A 16,299-nucleotide genomic window follows, 5' to 3' on the forward strand; every position below is an offset into this window, starting at 1 on the left:
AAATACAGCATGTAAGCAAATTCCAGTCAAGCTGCATATTTTTCTAAATTTCCAAGGAAACAGCGGAAGCCATTATGTTTCACTTACTGTTTGCCTCATTAATGGCCCAGGCTAATTGCATTAATTCATTCATTCTGTGGTTCGGTGGACTTTAGCACTGGTTTAGTACTGCCATTTAACACTACATTATAAAAGCAAATTCTAATGGAAAATTCCTATCTAGCGGGGAAGCAGCACTTTAAGCATGCCTGTTTATTTTCCAAGTCTTTTAGCCCACATGAAACAGATAGATAGATAGATAGATAGATAGATAGATAGATAGATAGATAGATAGATAGATAGATAGATAGATAGATAGATAGATAGCTAGCTATGATTACAGCTATACTAAATAAAATACACCGCTGAGCGTTTATTGCTTTACGATCATCCATATAGTCTGTATAGGAAAGGAACTAATGATAATTTCATTAAAATTACTTAACATAATATTTAAATTTACCATTCAGATCAGTGTCAGCCTTGTTTTTTTTTTTGTCTCCCTATGCCAAATTTTAGGTTATTGCCTTCCCCATTTCGAAAAAAAAAAAAGCAGATTTTGCTATTCCTTTTTGAAACCACTGTTCCTAAATCTTGCATGCAATAAAGGATCCTTGTGCCTGGAACACATCTCCACCCTCACTTACAGTATATTTTCCCTTATTTTCAAAATGACGCTGCATTGCCACAGTTAGAAAATTGCTTTGATGACTATAAATCCAGATTCCTAAATTAGTGCTAAGACATTGCTTACTGCAGCTGAATAAATAAGCATCGTCACCTTACGAGAGGAAGTGTCTCTGAATACGCTTTGCTAGTAGGATTTATGTGAAAGCATGACTCAAAGGACAAAAAAAAGATTAAAATGTTTGATATTTGATATTACAGGAACATGTACAACATATTTGGTTTTATTGTGTGGGTTTGAATACATGTTAATATTTTTTTTTAAATAATAAATAGTATCAGTATATATACTATGTGTTTCTTTAGCTGTTTAATCCTCATGCACTTCTATTTAGTTGTTTATCTTTATTTTATATTCCATTTAGGTGGAACTGTTTCAAACATGGCCAGCTGCGTCAATACTTATAACAATGATACCATCCTCAGTTCTCCGGCTTCCCGCATCCCTGGAGCAATATTTCTAGGATTGTCGGCCATCTTGGGTTTACCTGGGAATACTTTTATTATCTGGAGCATTTTGTGGAAAATGAAAGGCCGGGAAAAGTCAGTGACCTGCATCCTAATCCTTAACTTGGCGGTGGCCGATGGGACAGTCCTTCTCCTCACTCCATTTTTTATCATATTTTTGGCCAAGAAGAGCTGGATATTTGGTAGACCTGCCTGTAAAATTGCATACTACCTCTGTTGCCTTAACATGTATGCCAGCATTTTCATTATTGCTCTCATGAGCATGGATCGATTCTTAGCTGTTTTCCGACCATACATGGCTCAGTCATTTCGTAAACGAGATGTGGTGGTAAAGGTCCTCATAGTTATTTGGCTTCTAGCAGGGGCTTTGGCACTTCCGGCATTGGCTTTCAGGGAGGTGATAGACAACAAAGACATGAACTTTACGATATGTGAACCTTGCCATGCCAACAGAGCAGAGGCCATCTTTCATTACTCCTTTGAGACATTGGTGGCTTTCCTGCTTCCTTTTCCTGTGGTATGTTTTAGTTATATGCTTGTGTTAATTAAACTAAAAGCAAGCCACTTTGGACAACGGTCAAGGATAGAGAAACTGATTGCTGTTATCTTGTTGACTTTTGCCATCCTATGGCTTCCATATCATGTAGTCAATGCTATACAGGTGACTGCCAATCTCACCACTGGAAATATATCCGAGACCCTGGCAAAAGCAGCTAAAAAAAGCCGAGCTGGAGCCACCGCTTTAGCATTTTTCAGCGCGTGTGTCAATCCTTTGCTGTATGCCTTTGCTGCGTCTGATTTATTTAGGGTATTTGGAGTGGGATTTGTAGCCAAGCTGCTGGAGGGAACCGTGGCAGAAATCCAAAAACGGGTTAAATCTCAACGTGAGCTTGTAAAAGGTCTTGTGAGAGTTGGAAGTCGGGCTGAGTCGGTGGAGCTTGAAGAGAAAAACGGGATAAAATTAGAACCATTGAATGGTGACTGTGCATGTAATAGTTAACAGTATCAGCTAGAAAGATGGGCCTTAAAAAATAGTGCAGTATTAAATTTGTTTAAACTTTATAAATTTCCTAAGTCAGTCAGGAATAGTGCTACGTAAGCATAAAACGTTCTCCTAAGCAGCTCTAAGATAACTATATTGTTTGGAGAGAAGAAATGCGTTTGAGGAATGGTAAAGTTAACACATATGAATCCAGGAATGTTATTGACAGTCTCCAGAACATTCCATCAAACGAAGGAACACTGGTCATATATCCAAGGAACAACTGGTAAACCCACCGATAAATAATTCACAGCATGTAAAATCTGTCAGAGTGCATTTTCTGTACAAATTACTCAATAACATTTCAGCAGTTAAATTGTACAACGCAAAGGTTTTTCTTTTTCAAGGATTACATTTCATTCTGTATTACCCTACACACACACACTGGGGCTGTTTTACTAAAACTGGTGCAGCTCTGCATGGTAGCCAATCAGCTTCTAACTTCAGCTTGTTCAATTAAGCTTTGACAATAAAACCTGGAAGCTGATTGGTTTCTATGCAGAGCTGCACCAGATTTTACACTCTCCAGTTTTGGTAAATCAACCCCAATCATTTTACCAATGACTTAACCATTTCCTCACTGATTGCTTGTGAAACTTGGGGTACCTTGGAAGTAAGCGTGTTACTTCCTGTTGCGGGAACAAATACAATATAAAGTTTGCAGTGTTAACCACTACCTGACAGAGCACTGTAGCTTTACTGCTACAGTGTGGGCTGGCTGCACAGAAATATATATAAATATATATATATGTGTGTGTGTGTGTGTGATTCTGCTTTTCCGGGTACAGGGTGCGTGCGCTGCACCATGCAAGCTGTGATTAGTCAAAGCACTCACTGATCAACGGGTGCCGGTGTTCATCCATTGGCCGGCACCTACTGATCGGCGAGGAGAAAGACAGGTCAGAGCTCTGTCAGTGTAAACAATATAAAGCTCTGTTCTGTCAGCGGGGATGTGTCGGTTTTTGTTTCGCTGCAAAGTAACATCCCTTAGTAAAAGCACCTCACATTACACACATAAACACTGGTTAGGCACATCCATTGATTGCCCTAGATGTTAACCTCTTCCCAGTGAGTGTCATTTGTACAGCGACAGTGAATATTTTTAGCACTGATCACTGTATATGTATAACTGGCTTCCACAAAGTGTCAGTAATGCCGCATACACACGATCGAATTGTCCGCCGGACCACATTACGCCGGACAATCCGATCGTGTGTGGGCTCCAGCGGACTTTTTCATCGTAAAGTCCGGCAGACTTAGAAAGTAGTTTTGACTTTGAAAGGACTTGGCTTTCAGTGGACAATCTGTTCGTCAGTGTGCTAGTCCGGCAGACTAAGAATGACGCATGCTCAGAAGCAAGTACGAGAAGGAAGCTATATGCTACTGGCTATTGATCTTCCTTTTTCTAGTCCCGTCATACGTGCTGTACGTCATCACGTTAGAAATCCCTGGACTTTCGGAGTGTCCGTGTGTGGCCAAGTCCGTTCGTTATACAATTCAATCATGTGTACGCGGCATTAGTGTCAGACTGTCCGCCATACTATCACAGTCCCTCTATAAGTCCCTGATTGCTGCCATTACTAGTATAAAAAAATAAATAAAATTGCAATATATATATATATATATATATATATATATATATATCACACACACACACACACACACATACATATAATAGTATACATACAATAGTATGCAGACTCTATAAAGTTTGCGTAAACCAATAATTATATGCTTATCTGGATTTTTTTTAACCAAAAATATGTAGAAAAATACATATAGTTCTAAATTTATGAAGAAATTTGATCTTTTATATTTTTTTATTGGATATGTTTTATAGTAGAAAATAAAAAAAGTGTTTGTTTTTTTTTTCAAAATTTTCAGTATTATTTTGTCTATAGCACAAAAAATAAAAAACCCAGCGGTAATCAAATACTACTAAAAGAAAGCTCTATTAGTAGGGGAAAAAAATTGTATAAATGTTGTTTGAGTACAGAATTGCATGACTGCACAATTGTCAGTTAAAATAACGCAGTGCCAAAAAGGAATAAATGTCCTGGTCAAAAAGGGGGGTAAATCTTCTGGAGATCAAGTAATACAGTAACATTAATACAGTAAAAGCAATTCCATTATAATTTAGAGGATTTATATCTAATAAATTTGCATATACACTTGGAATGCTTTGCCAAGCTGTAAATTTTCAAAGTACCAGCAGACATTTGTACACTATATACCAAAGCAGTGTTGATTTTAGGACAGAAATTGGAACTAATTATTATGAAATGTGCGTTAGTCAATAAACACTATATTTATATAGAGTAATATATTATTCAGGGCCCATAAGTATGATGTATGTTCCATTAACAACAGTGCTTGACCTAGAAAATGCCATAGTCTTTTAAAAAAAACACATATGCTAAATCTTAGCATATTGTCTCGCAGTGGTTAGCACTTCCACCTAACAGCACAAGGGTCATCAGCATAGGCGTGCGCACAGGGTGTGCCAGGTATGCCTGGGCACACCCTAATCACCCTGTGTGGTGCATATTTCCAATGTTTAGACCCCTGATATTTCATATAAAATATATACATAAAAAAATAGATAAAACTTCAAAAAAGTCCACAATTTAAATATATATATATAGAAGCGCTCAATATACAAAATCTTATTCAGATATTAGTTCATATGTGCTCTTGAAAGACTGGTGATAGAGTCCAATGAGTGAAGAGAAGAAAAAAGGATCAAAACCACTTTCCACCTGGCGCTTTTTTCCACCTTATGTGCTCTCCAAATACAAACCCCCCAAGGGGATGCACTCACCAGAAAATCAAGGATGTATGAGCCTCCAATAAACCAAACCACTGAGTTGTTTAGTCGTGGGAAATCAAAGAAATGGGAGCCTTCAAAACTTTAAATTCATTGGTCGCTTGATATCTCCATAATAGGATGGTCCAGTACTCATAAAGGAGACAAAATCATACTGACATAGTGTGATACTGTTACAAGACTGTGATACTGTGATACAAGAAATTAAGGATTTTAACGATAGGGTACACAAAAAACTTGAAAAAATAGATAAAGACACGCAGAAAAAGAAGCTTAAAAAGTATCACCGTGATTTGAATGATTTTAAAAGTAATATAATATACTCATGGCAACAACAAGTAATCAATAAAGAAAATGAAGGTTTAGAGGTAGATTTACCAATCCCCTCACAACAACAGGTGAATAAAAAACCCCGCGAGATTCCGTTAATTTTTTTTAATTTTTTTTCCGTTGATTTTCTGGTGAGTGCATCCCCTTGGGGGGTTTGTATTTGGAGAGCACATAAGGTGGAAAAAAGCGCCAGGTGGAAAGTGGTTTTGATCCTTTTTTCTTCTCTTCACTCATTGGACTCTATCACCAGTCTTTCAAGAGCACATATGAACTAATATCTGAATAAGATTTTGTATATTGAGCGCTGCTATATATATATATTTAAATTGTGGACTTTTTTGAAGTTTTATCTATTTTTTTATGTATATATTTTATATGAAGTGCAATTTTTAACAAGCAGCAGCTATTATTATTTTTATTGTTCTATTATTTATTTGATTGAATCATTTAGTAATCATAAGGAGTAGTCTAAAGATTGCTATATTTTTCTTTTAAAATTAAATCCTCAAGCGCTGAGCAGTGTGCGATTTGTAGGTAGGTGACGATAAATTTCCAGCACGCTGGCCTGAAATACCCCTGATATTTCACCAAATAAAATAAAAAATCTCTTTTTTTTTCTCCTAATATCTGCTCTTATGACACCATTCACTGCTCTACTGACACCTTCCGTATATATGTATATATGTGTATATATATATATATATATATATATATACACATGCGCACACACACACGCTTATATGTTTGAGCTTTAAGGTGCTCACCCTAATGCTATAAGCTGTGCACACCTATGGTCATCAGTTTCCAATCCCAACTATGATACTACCTGCCAGGAGTTTGCATGTTCTTCCCGTGCCTGCGTGGGTTTCCTCCGGCTACTCAGATTTACACCCACCGTAAGACATGTTACTAGGTTAATTGGCTCCTGTCTAAATTGGCCCTAGTATTTGTATGCATGAATGTGAGGTAAGGATCTTAGATTGTAAGCTCCTTGAGGGCAGGGACTGATGAGAATGGTACAATGTACAGTAGATATATATAATGTAAAGCACTGTGTAAATTGATGATCCTATATAAGTACCTGTAATAATAATTTAAAATTTGAAAGAAGCTTATTAAAGGGTATCTAAATCAAAAGCTTTCTCTTTTTAGTTTGGGATACAGTGGGGAAGGGCTGGAAACCATTTTAGGTTTTTATTGCTGTCTGTGTCCCTACTGGGGCGTATCATAATCTCTTTTAATCTTTTGTTACTGGGACAAAAATCAATGGGAATCTACAATTTTAAGGCTGTCAGAACAGAAGATGAAGTGAAATCTAGGACACCTGTCCCAGTGATAACTGTGTAAGAGGGGACCCCCACTCTGGAGAGATTTCCTCTTACTTCCTGTTGTGTCTCTGGGACAAGAAGGATAATCTCACCAGCAGGACCCAGCAAAAATTGCAGAGGGAATCTAATCATTGCCTACTTATTCCAAAAGTAGAAATAAATTGTGGTCTTAGATATACTTTAACCCAGTGGTCATCAACCCTGTCCTCAGGGCCCACTAAGACTGGATTCACACCTATGCAGTTTTAGTGCTTTTTTCATTTAGCAGATTTGCACTAGAGTCCATTTAACATGGTTTCCTATGGAACACGTTCTGTAGTGCAAACCTGCAAAATGCACTAAAAATGCATAAGTGTGAATCCAGCCTAACAGGCCAGGTTTTATGTATTTCCTTGGGGAGATGAAGACTAGAATACTGCAATCACTGAGCAGCAAATGATATCACCTGTGATGTATTTCAGTTATCATGCAAACCTGCCTGTTAGTGGGCTCTGAGGACAGGGTTGATGACCACTGCATTAACCTACCTGTACATTTTTGATTACATGAGTAAATAAGGAGAGAAAACTCTAGGAATTATTCTTATACGATTGAGTGGATGTGAGTGGGAAAATCATACCCTTTGGGATTAAGAAACCACTCAATTTGATGACCCCTGTTTCGGACTGCTGAACCTAGTAGTTGTGGTCAGCTTGCAAAAAAAAAAGACTGCCCAGAAAATAAGTGCCATACTCCGCATGTTTTGAGGGCTGCATTAAGAATCCAGTGAATGAGAAATACACTTGCATGTAGAAATCAATTTTATCTAAAATACCCCATTTGCATTTACTTCCCAGGAAGCATTGCCCGAAGGCTCTGTAATTGTATTTAATGCTCCAATTTACTTTGTGAATTGTGGGAATCATAAGACTACATTGCTACAAGGTTTTACCACAAATATTTTAGGACTTCTGTCATGCAGCACTAAGACCCTTGGTTGAATCCTGTTCAAAACACTCTCTGCATGAAGTTTTCATGTTTTTCCTCTGATTGCGTGGGTTTCCTCTGGATCCATTATAAATTGGCCCTAGTATGTGTATGTATGCATGTGACATAGGGACCTTAGATTGTAAGCTCCTTGAGGGCAAGGACTGACATGAATGTACAGTATATAAAGCACTGCATTAATTGTCTGTGCTGTGTAAATACCTGCAATAAAAAATGAAATACATATATCGAAAGATCCGTTACAACAATTACTTTGCTCAAAATTTCCATGATATTGTGATGTGAAATGATTACAGTGACCAACAAAAAGCCTTAAAATGCTAAATGCTAGTATCCTTTGGCTAGTCTTGTAGCTAGTGGTAGAAACACTTTAAAGCTATCAAGAAACAATGCAATGGTTCTGATTTACAAAAGGCAAATAGACTATTCACTGTGCAAGGGAATTATTACTTTGTACTGGAATTTTCCCTTAGTGAATGAGATAAAGTCCAGGGGTGTAGATACAAGGGTCACCTTTGCGACCCGACCTCATGCTGCAGGGCTGTATGCCTGGATAGGAGAGTGGCAGCATGTAGCGGAACCGATCCCTCCATGTAGCTGCTGAATGCCCGCTTCTCCTCTTCCCCCTCCTGCAGATATTCAGCAGCTGCAGGAGGGAAATAGAGGGCATTGGTTCCTCCACATGCCACTCCCACCACCTTCCTATTCGTGTCCTGCTGCCCTGGGCCCCTGTGTGCTTGCACTTTTGACTGGACACTTGGGGGGGGGGGGGGACTCCAAGATGGCAGTAAGGTGGACCATAATAAAAGGGTCCCACCATGGGGGTAAAGTGCCCTGGAATCAGTGGGAAGGGCCCCAGTCAGGGGGGCCCTTCATGGTTCCTTGCGCCAGGGACCTTAAGGTTCTAGTTACGCCTCTGGTTAATGCTGTGCTGACTTACTGACTTCCACAATAAAATCATTTGCAAATAAAAATATGTTTTTTTTTTTTCCTGTGCACGTGATTGCATATGTTTGCAAAGTTAATTTTTACCCCATTCACTAAGCTAATGGAAAATGCCAAATTCATGCATTAAATAAATACGTGAATATATTGTATGTTTATAATACAAAACGCTGCATCAGCTTCCTAAAATTCATGTCTGAATTACCTGCTAATGATAATTGAACAAAATTTTGGGAAAGGGAATTAAGAGGCTCATTGTTTTTGGGGAATGAATTGCATAATTAGAGCAAGACAGCTACTCAAGGGTATTCATAAAGAGTGTCATAGCCAATCTGTAACAATTTCATCGTGCCTATGCACAACAAATGTATGTGTGGGCAACTGATTCTTTTTACCTGTTGGAAACACAATTGGGGAAAGCACCATGTGTGGAGGCACACTTAAGCCCCGTACACACTATCAGATTGTCTGCTGAGTTTTTCCTTCAGATTTACCAAAACCATATAATATGAGGTCAAACCTTAGGAGTTTCAATGTGTATGCAATCAGGCAGGCCCTTCTACTACATGGTTTTGGTAAATCTGAAGGAAAAACTCATCAGAAAATCTGATAGTGTGTATGGGGCTTAAGACCAGCAAGAGTGTCTATACAAGCACTCTATCCTCAGTGCAGCTGAGCTCCCTCCTTAGTTACACAGACATTGCAGCAGCTGAGGAGTATTGAAGCTGGGTGGGCGAAGACTGATAGGGATTCAGAGACACTAGTTCCCGATCAGGTCCACTCTCCCTGTTATTAATAGCAGGCAGTGGGCAGATCCACTGCTATTGGATATAGAATCAGTTCACTGCCTACTGTCAATTACAAAGACTAAGCGGACCAGATGGGGAACTATATTTTCAGCTATCCCATCAGGCTCCACCCACTGCAGCGTCATTGGTTGTTGGGAGGCTGTCGACTGCAAAGCCTACACTGCCCTCAAAGCAGAAATAAAGTGTCAGTACTTACCTGTAGCATGCTGTAAACAAGGCTGTAAGCCGAAACGCATCAGCTGTTTTTTATCTTGACCTTATGTAGCAAATAAAGACTTTCATGGGATTCTGGAGCTTCCGGCTAAATTTGTCTTGGAATTACTTACCTGTAACAGTCTGACATCCACGAGGGGTCCTTAACCGGCATCTTCTCCCTTGCCTCTTTGCAGTGCTGGTTTTGGCCATCTTGATTGGCTAGCACAGGATGACTTCACTCCTGTGCATGTGCAGATGTCATTCATCCTGGCAGACAGGGGCCTGTATATTGCGGCAGGTTGGCCCGGGTGGGCAAACCGCCGTAGCTGTACGTCGCTCCTTTTAAGACATCACAGCAAGCGTGTGCATGTCCCCGGAGCCGATGTGTGTGTCCTGTGGGCACGATGACCACCGGGCACCCATGATCGCTCATGACAGAGTAAGAACCTGGATCTGTGTGTGTAAACGCACAAATCCAGTTCTCTCAGGGGAGAGAAGAGAGATCGGTGTTCGTACTAAGTATGAACACGGATCTCTCTCTTCCCCTATTCATTCAGTCCCATCCCCCCTACAGTTTAGAACATGCTGAGGGAACACAGTTAACCCCTTGATTGCCCCTAGTGTTAACCCCTTCCCATGCCAGTGACATTTATACAGTAATCAATGGCTATTTTTAGCTCTATAACTGTCACTGGTCCCAAAATAGTGTCAAAAGTGTCTGATCTGTACGCTGCAATGTCGAAATCTTTTTTCGATTTTACCAAAATATGTAAAATAATACAAATCGGCCCAAACTGAGGGAAAAAAACGTTTTTTTTTATAATGTTGGGATATTTATTATAGCAAAAACTACAAAATATTGTGCTTTTTTCTAAATGGTAGCTCTTTTTTTGTTTATAGCGCAAAAAATAAAAAACGCAGAGGTGATCAAATACCACCAAAAGAAAGCTCTATTTGTGTGGAAAAAAGGACATCAATTTTCTTTGGTTACAACATCGCACGTCCATGCAATTTTCAGTTAAAGTGACACAGCGCCGTATCTCAAAAAAATGGCTTAGTCAGGAAGGGGGCAAATCCTTCCGGGGCTGAAGTGGTTAACAAAGACTGTAGGCAGCCAGGTAGACTTTTTTTTATTGCATGTCTTTTCAGTGATAAATAGCCTGCCTGCTTGCAAATGTTAAAATTTTGCATGTGGCTTCATTTTAACAACCAAGGATGTATGGAAAGTGGAAGGGATAAATTGAGCAAATATGCTGCCTGCTACACAGCGTACAGAGACAGGCACTCTTTCTGTCTCTTTACACCAATTTAGAGTTGGTCCTAAAGGCTTAGTTCACCTTTGGAACATTGTACACGTTTCACCCATATTTAGGGTGGAACATGTAACATGTTCCAGCTCCTGCCTCCTCTCCCCCCGGATAGTAGAAATAAAAATATCTAAGACCAGTGGCAGCTGGTGGCTTTTTGTTTGGGAGGGTGGCAAACAACCACCCCCCCCGCAGCACCTCAAACCCACCCACCTCACTGTCTACCGGCCCACCGCCACTTACCCCATCTAGGCAGCGAGCATCGTCTGGCACATCGGGCAACGGCGGGGATCGGGCAGTGGCGGGCACATCGGGAAGAGGCGAGGATCAGGGCATTAGTAGACATCAGGCTGTGGCAGGCATTGAGCAGCAGCTCCTGTGTCTTCTTCTCCTCGCTTCCGCCGTACGTCTCCTGCCCTCCACCTAGGCATTCAATAGGATTGCCTGTCCTTTCAGCCAATCAGGTGATGGTTAACAGACCCACTTCCCGATTGGCCGAGAGGAGGATCAGATCAGTGTTGCAACAGAGAATATTCATTCGCTGTTGTAACACCTGGGTGGACTCATGGCACAATGCTCTTCACCACGAGCCCACCCTATTTTGAAGCTTATTAGAGCCTCTGGCTCTAATCAGGTGCTTAAAAAAAACCCTGCCGCTGAAATCCATGCACCCGGTGCCCTGAAAGGGGCTGGATGCATGCATTGGGGGTAGCAGGGATCATAGAGCATTAATTAGGATGTGGCGGCGCCCGGGCACCCCTAATGGACGGGCCGCCACTGTTAAGACATTATCAAAGTCACAGAAAGCAACCCATCACCCAACCACTATAGGGTTGGAGAGGAAACAACCGAACAGTATTATATATTGTGTCATTTATGTGTACATGATTAATTATGTATGAGTCCTAATAGTGGTTACTTGCTACCTTTTGTACAACAAATGCTTGATATTTTAACCCATTTTTTTGAGTGGTACTATTAATGTCCTCAAATCTAGCTGTTAGTGTTTCTTTTTTGTGTATTATTATTATACATACACGATTTATATAGCGCCAACAGTTTACGCAGCGCTTTACAATGTATAGGGGGGAGGGCAACACAGTTACAGTACAGTTCAATACAAAAGGTACAGGAGTGCCCTGCTCATAGAGCTTACATTCTAAAGGGAGGGGGTGGTGGTACAAAAGGTAATAGCTGCAGAGAATGATTTGATGGGGGTGGCTCAGGGACAGTTGTTTGGTGCGTGTGGGATAGGGATTGTGTATTATCGAAACACTAAAAACATGCATACTCACACATCCGTGACAGGAGTTGAACCTTTTTATTTGTGTTTGTGATTCATTTCTTTTTTATTGTCTAGCTATAAAAATAATTCCTCTTGCCTTTATATCTGTCTCTACCTGTCTGCTTTGCATTCCTTTTTTGCACAACACCAAAGAAAAAAGCCTGGTTCCAGTAAATCATGCCAGGCTTGCAAAGCTGTTAGGAATCAGCACTTTCTACTTAAGCGGAGGTACTAGTGGGTGTTTAACTGGAATTAGCACAATACAACTTGCTCATTCCTTACTTTCCACACATACTCTTTTCTACTTATTGCAAATTATTTATTGCTCAGCAGAGGGTGCTACAAGCCTGAATTAGCACAGATGTAAAGTTCTGTTTTTTTAAGGAACATGAAAACAACAGGTAATGCATGTTTAAATATTCTGCAGGATATGGCATGGCTGCTGCCAAATACCCCATGGGACAATTAATCGTGCTGGCATAGACGCAGTAACTGATGACAATCACTGTGAAAAACATGGTTACACTGGTGCCACTGAGTACTTGTGCCTTCTGAGAAAGCCATGTGGGTGGAGTAGAGAGCAATGTGTTAGTGACTGATTGCAAGCCATCAGCCTCACATGGATTAGCTGTGCTGCTTGTCTTCACTATTCTGGGATACCTTCTGACGCTACAGAAGTCAAAGGATATATACCATAAAAGTGAGTATCTCTGATGAACAATACTTTCAGTTCCTGTGATATGATTACTAACAGCTATTTCAGTTAGGGTGTGTTAGGTAAAGGCAGATTGAGTAAATATATATTCTTTTTCCTTCCTTTATCTTTCACAACTTTGTAACCTTGTGGTTGTTGCGATATGCTGTAAAAATATTTGACATATATCTCATTCTACTGAACGATATAACTTCACATGCCAGTTACCTTTAAAATACAGGTACTCCTCACTTAACGACCAGGTTCCATTTCAACGACCATTAAACAAATTGGTCATTAAATGAGGAGCCACAAGTAATCAATATTTTATGCATTCTTAACTACTGTACTTTATTGTAAAAAAAAAAAAAAAGTCTAAACACAACACTCCAGCTTAATAACTTTGTTTTAATTTGCATGAGTACAGAACACAAATGTAAATGATGTACTGTATGTAACGATGTATAAATGAAAAGGGTTTCTGATAAGGAATACTCAGATACCCACATCCCAAATGCAACATAGAAAAAGAAAGACCCCCCTAGGGGTGCAACTTTAGAGGCACTACTACATAAACAAAAAATAGTAGAAAAATAGAAAATATTTATTGACATAACATAGATAAAATGCTTCACATGACTATGGATACAGTTAAATATGCACAAAGAATGCAAGAGGAATGATAAAACTTCCATAACCTTATCCAGGGTTGTGGAACCCATAGGAAACCATGTTAAATGGACTTTAATGTGTTTCTGCAAAACATAAAATGCACAAAAAATTTATAGGTGTGAACCATGAATAAAGGTTGATGATTTGTTGCTGCATTAAGGTAAAAAAACAAGAAAGTAATAGACCTCTAAGCCCTTGTACACACGGTCGGAGAATCCGTTGGAATGTGTCCTATCGGACCGTGTTGTCGGATAATCCGACTGTGTGTAGTATGCATCGGACTGATTCCGTCGGAATATCCGTCGGACCCAATTTTACAACATGTTGGAAATATTTCCCGACCAACTGGGCCGGTTGGACATACTCCAATCATGTGTAGAGAATTTTGATCGGACCAAGTGCCACGCATGCTCAGATCAAATTCCTACATCAAAGCTATTGGCTACTAGCCTGAATGTAGTCCCATCGTAACGAAATTACGTTTGTGTGTATGCAACAGTTTCGGACAAGATCCGACGGGCAAAATCCGACGGATTTGGTTGTGGAAATCTCCGACCGTGTGTACAGGGGCTAAGGCTCCATTCACACTAATGCCTTTTTTGATGTATTTTGCAGAAATGCAGGGACATTTTTTAACATGGGTTCCTATGGAACATGTTCACATCAATGCATATTTGTGCCTCTGTGTTTTTGGAAAGGGTCATGGACTTTTTTTCCTGCAAAATGCAGCGTTTTGCATGTAATAGATTTCAATTGACCTGCTGTTTTACCGCAATTTTGATACGATTTTGCCACATTTGTGTGTTTTTTTTTTTTTTTAGCTGTACATATATGTATATAACTGGTTGATAAGGAGGAGGCCAGGAAGCTGGACACTGTGCCCTTAACAACCGATGAGTCATCATCTATCAGTGGGCTTCCCCGTAGCCAGCTAAATTTAAAAAAAGAATCATGAATAAAAACGGTGTGCCCCCCCCCCCAAAATCCGCACCAGATCCTTATCTGAGCAAGCAGCCCGGCAGGTCAGGAAAGAGAGGGGGCGAGCGAGCGCCCCCGAACTGTACCAGGCCAAATGCCCTCAACATGGGGGGGGGGGGTGTTCCTGGCAATCCTTGCCTGGTGGTTGTCGGGGTCTGTGGGGGGGCTTATCGGAATCTTTAACAAGGGGGCTCCCTGATCCAGGCCTCCCCCTATGTGAATAAGTACCCCTACCCATTCACCAAAATAAAGTAATGTAGCTTGAAAAAATACAGTAGAAAGTTTTTTTTATTAAAAATATCTTCTTCATCCTCCAGTCTTCCTGCATCTTTTCCCCCATCTTCCTCCTCCGGGCTTCTCCTTTTCCTGCTTCTTCTTTCTCGGGTCTTCTTTGTCTGGTGTGCTTCTTCCTCTGCTGCCGCTCCTGCCAATGACTCTCCTCTGATGCTGCATCCCACTGATTTGTCCGTGGTCAAGCATTTGTTAAATAATTATGGGGCGTGGCCCTCGGATGACATCATCCAGAGGCCCCACCCCCTTGTGACACCACAGACCCATCATGCCTCGTGCGGTAACGTTACAGGGGGGTGGGGCCTCTGGATGACATCATCATATGGTCACGTCCCCATCGTTATCTAAGAAATGCTTAACGTCGGTGCGGACAGATCTGCTGGACGCAGCATCAGAGGAGGATTGTCGGTGGGAGCGGCAGCAAAGGAAGAAGAACGCCGGACAAAGAAGGCCAGAGAAAGAAGGAGCTTGGAGGAGGAAGATGCTGGAGAAGATGCAGGAAGACTGGAGGAAGAAGAAGATATTTTTAATGATAGACTGTCAAAAACTGTCTACTGTATTTTGTCACATTACACTTTTTTGGTGAATGGGTAGGGGTACAATGTACCCCATACTCATTCACACGGGGGGGAGGCCGGGATCTGGGGGCTCCCTTGTTAAAGGGAGCTTCCAGATACCAATAAGACCCCGACAACCACTGGCTAGGGTTGTCGGGAAGGGGCCCTTGTCCCCATTAACATGGGGGCAAGGTGCTTTGGGGTGGGGGGTGCAATGGGCATGCGGTCTGGTATGGTTCAGAAAGGAGGGGGGCGCTTGCTCGTCCCATCCCTTTCCTGATCTGCTGGGCTGCATGCTCGAATAAGGGTCTGGTATGGATTTGGTATGGATCTGGTATGGATCTGGTATGGAGTGGAGAATCAATACTAGGCCCAAGGACCTGTTTTTTTAGCCGGCAATTCTTTTTCTTTTATATTCAGCTGTCAGCAGGGAAGCTGATGACTCATCGGTTGTTAAGGACGTGGCGATTGGCTTTCCTTAGCAACAAGCTATATACAGTGTAAAAAAAAACACTTAACACAAATCGCGGCAAAATCGCTGTAAAAACACGGCAAGCACTGCAGAAATGCTCAAAAGCAACATGCATAGATGTGAATTGAGCCTTAGTTGGGATTTTTAAGGCAATTTGAAAAAAAAATTTTAGTTTTTCTCATCAAAGAAGATATCATGCGTGAAACTTTAAAAATATTGAGTTTTGAGTTTTAAATTGTTTCCATAAAAAAAATGTATGTCTCAAATCTTTCGGATGGACTCAAGTCCATTTGAAAAATCCGTTCGTCTGTAGGCTAGTCTGACGGATGAAAACCGAGGCTAGGGCAGCTATTGGCTACTGGCTATGAACTTCCTTATTCTAGTCC

At 40.7% G+C, this 16,299-nt stretch overlaps 2 protein-coding genes across 2 annotated transcripts in view; both read left to right on the plus strand.

Moving 5' to 3' along the window:
• The first annotated feature begins 1,108 nt into the window (after nt 1-1,108).
• LOC143956694 (leukotriene B4 receptor 2-like) lies at nt 1,109-4,873 on the plus strand. The gene has a single exon (XM_077466892.1). The coding sequence runs from the start codon at nt 1,109-1,111 to the stop codon at nt 2,192-2,194; it is 1,086 nt and encodes a 361-aa protein (XP_077323018.1). The 3' UTR covers nt 2,195-4,873.
• Nucleotides 4,874-12,648: 7,775 nt separating this feature from the next.
• Nucleotides 12,649-16,299, plus strand: part of LOC143956693 (leukotriene B4 receptor 1-like) — a 35,982-nt gene continuing 32,331 nt past the window's right edge. The window contains exon 1 of the mRNA XM_077466891.1: nt 12,649-12,949. The gene's annotated coding sequence lies outside the window, so the exon portion shown is untranslated. The remainder of the gene's footprint in view (nt 12,950-16,299) is intronic.

Source organism: Lithobates pipiens, unplaced genomic scaffold (assembly GCF_037356315.1).
Source record: "Lithobates pipiens isolate NorthernLeopardFrog02 unplaced genomic scaffold, aLitPip1_a1.2 Scaffold_4, whole genome shotgun sequence".
Classification (NCBI taxonomy): Eukaryota; Metazoa; Chordata; class Amphibia; order Anura; family Ranidae; genus Lithobates; species Lithobates pipiens.

Bases quoted from the DNA above. Each gene is read 5' to 3' on its own strand.
- LOC143956694 (XM_077466892.1), top strand. From the start codon at position 1,109: ATGGCCAGCTGCGTCAATACTTATAACAATGATACCATCCTCAGTTCT.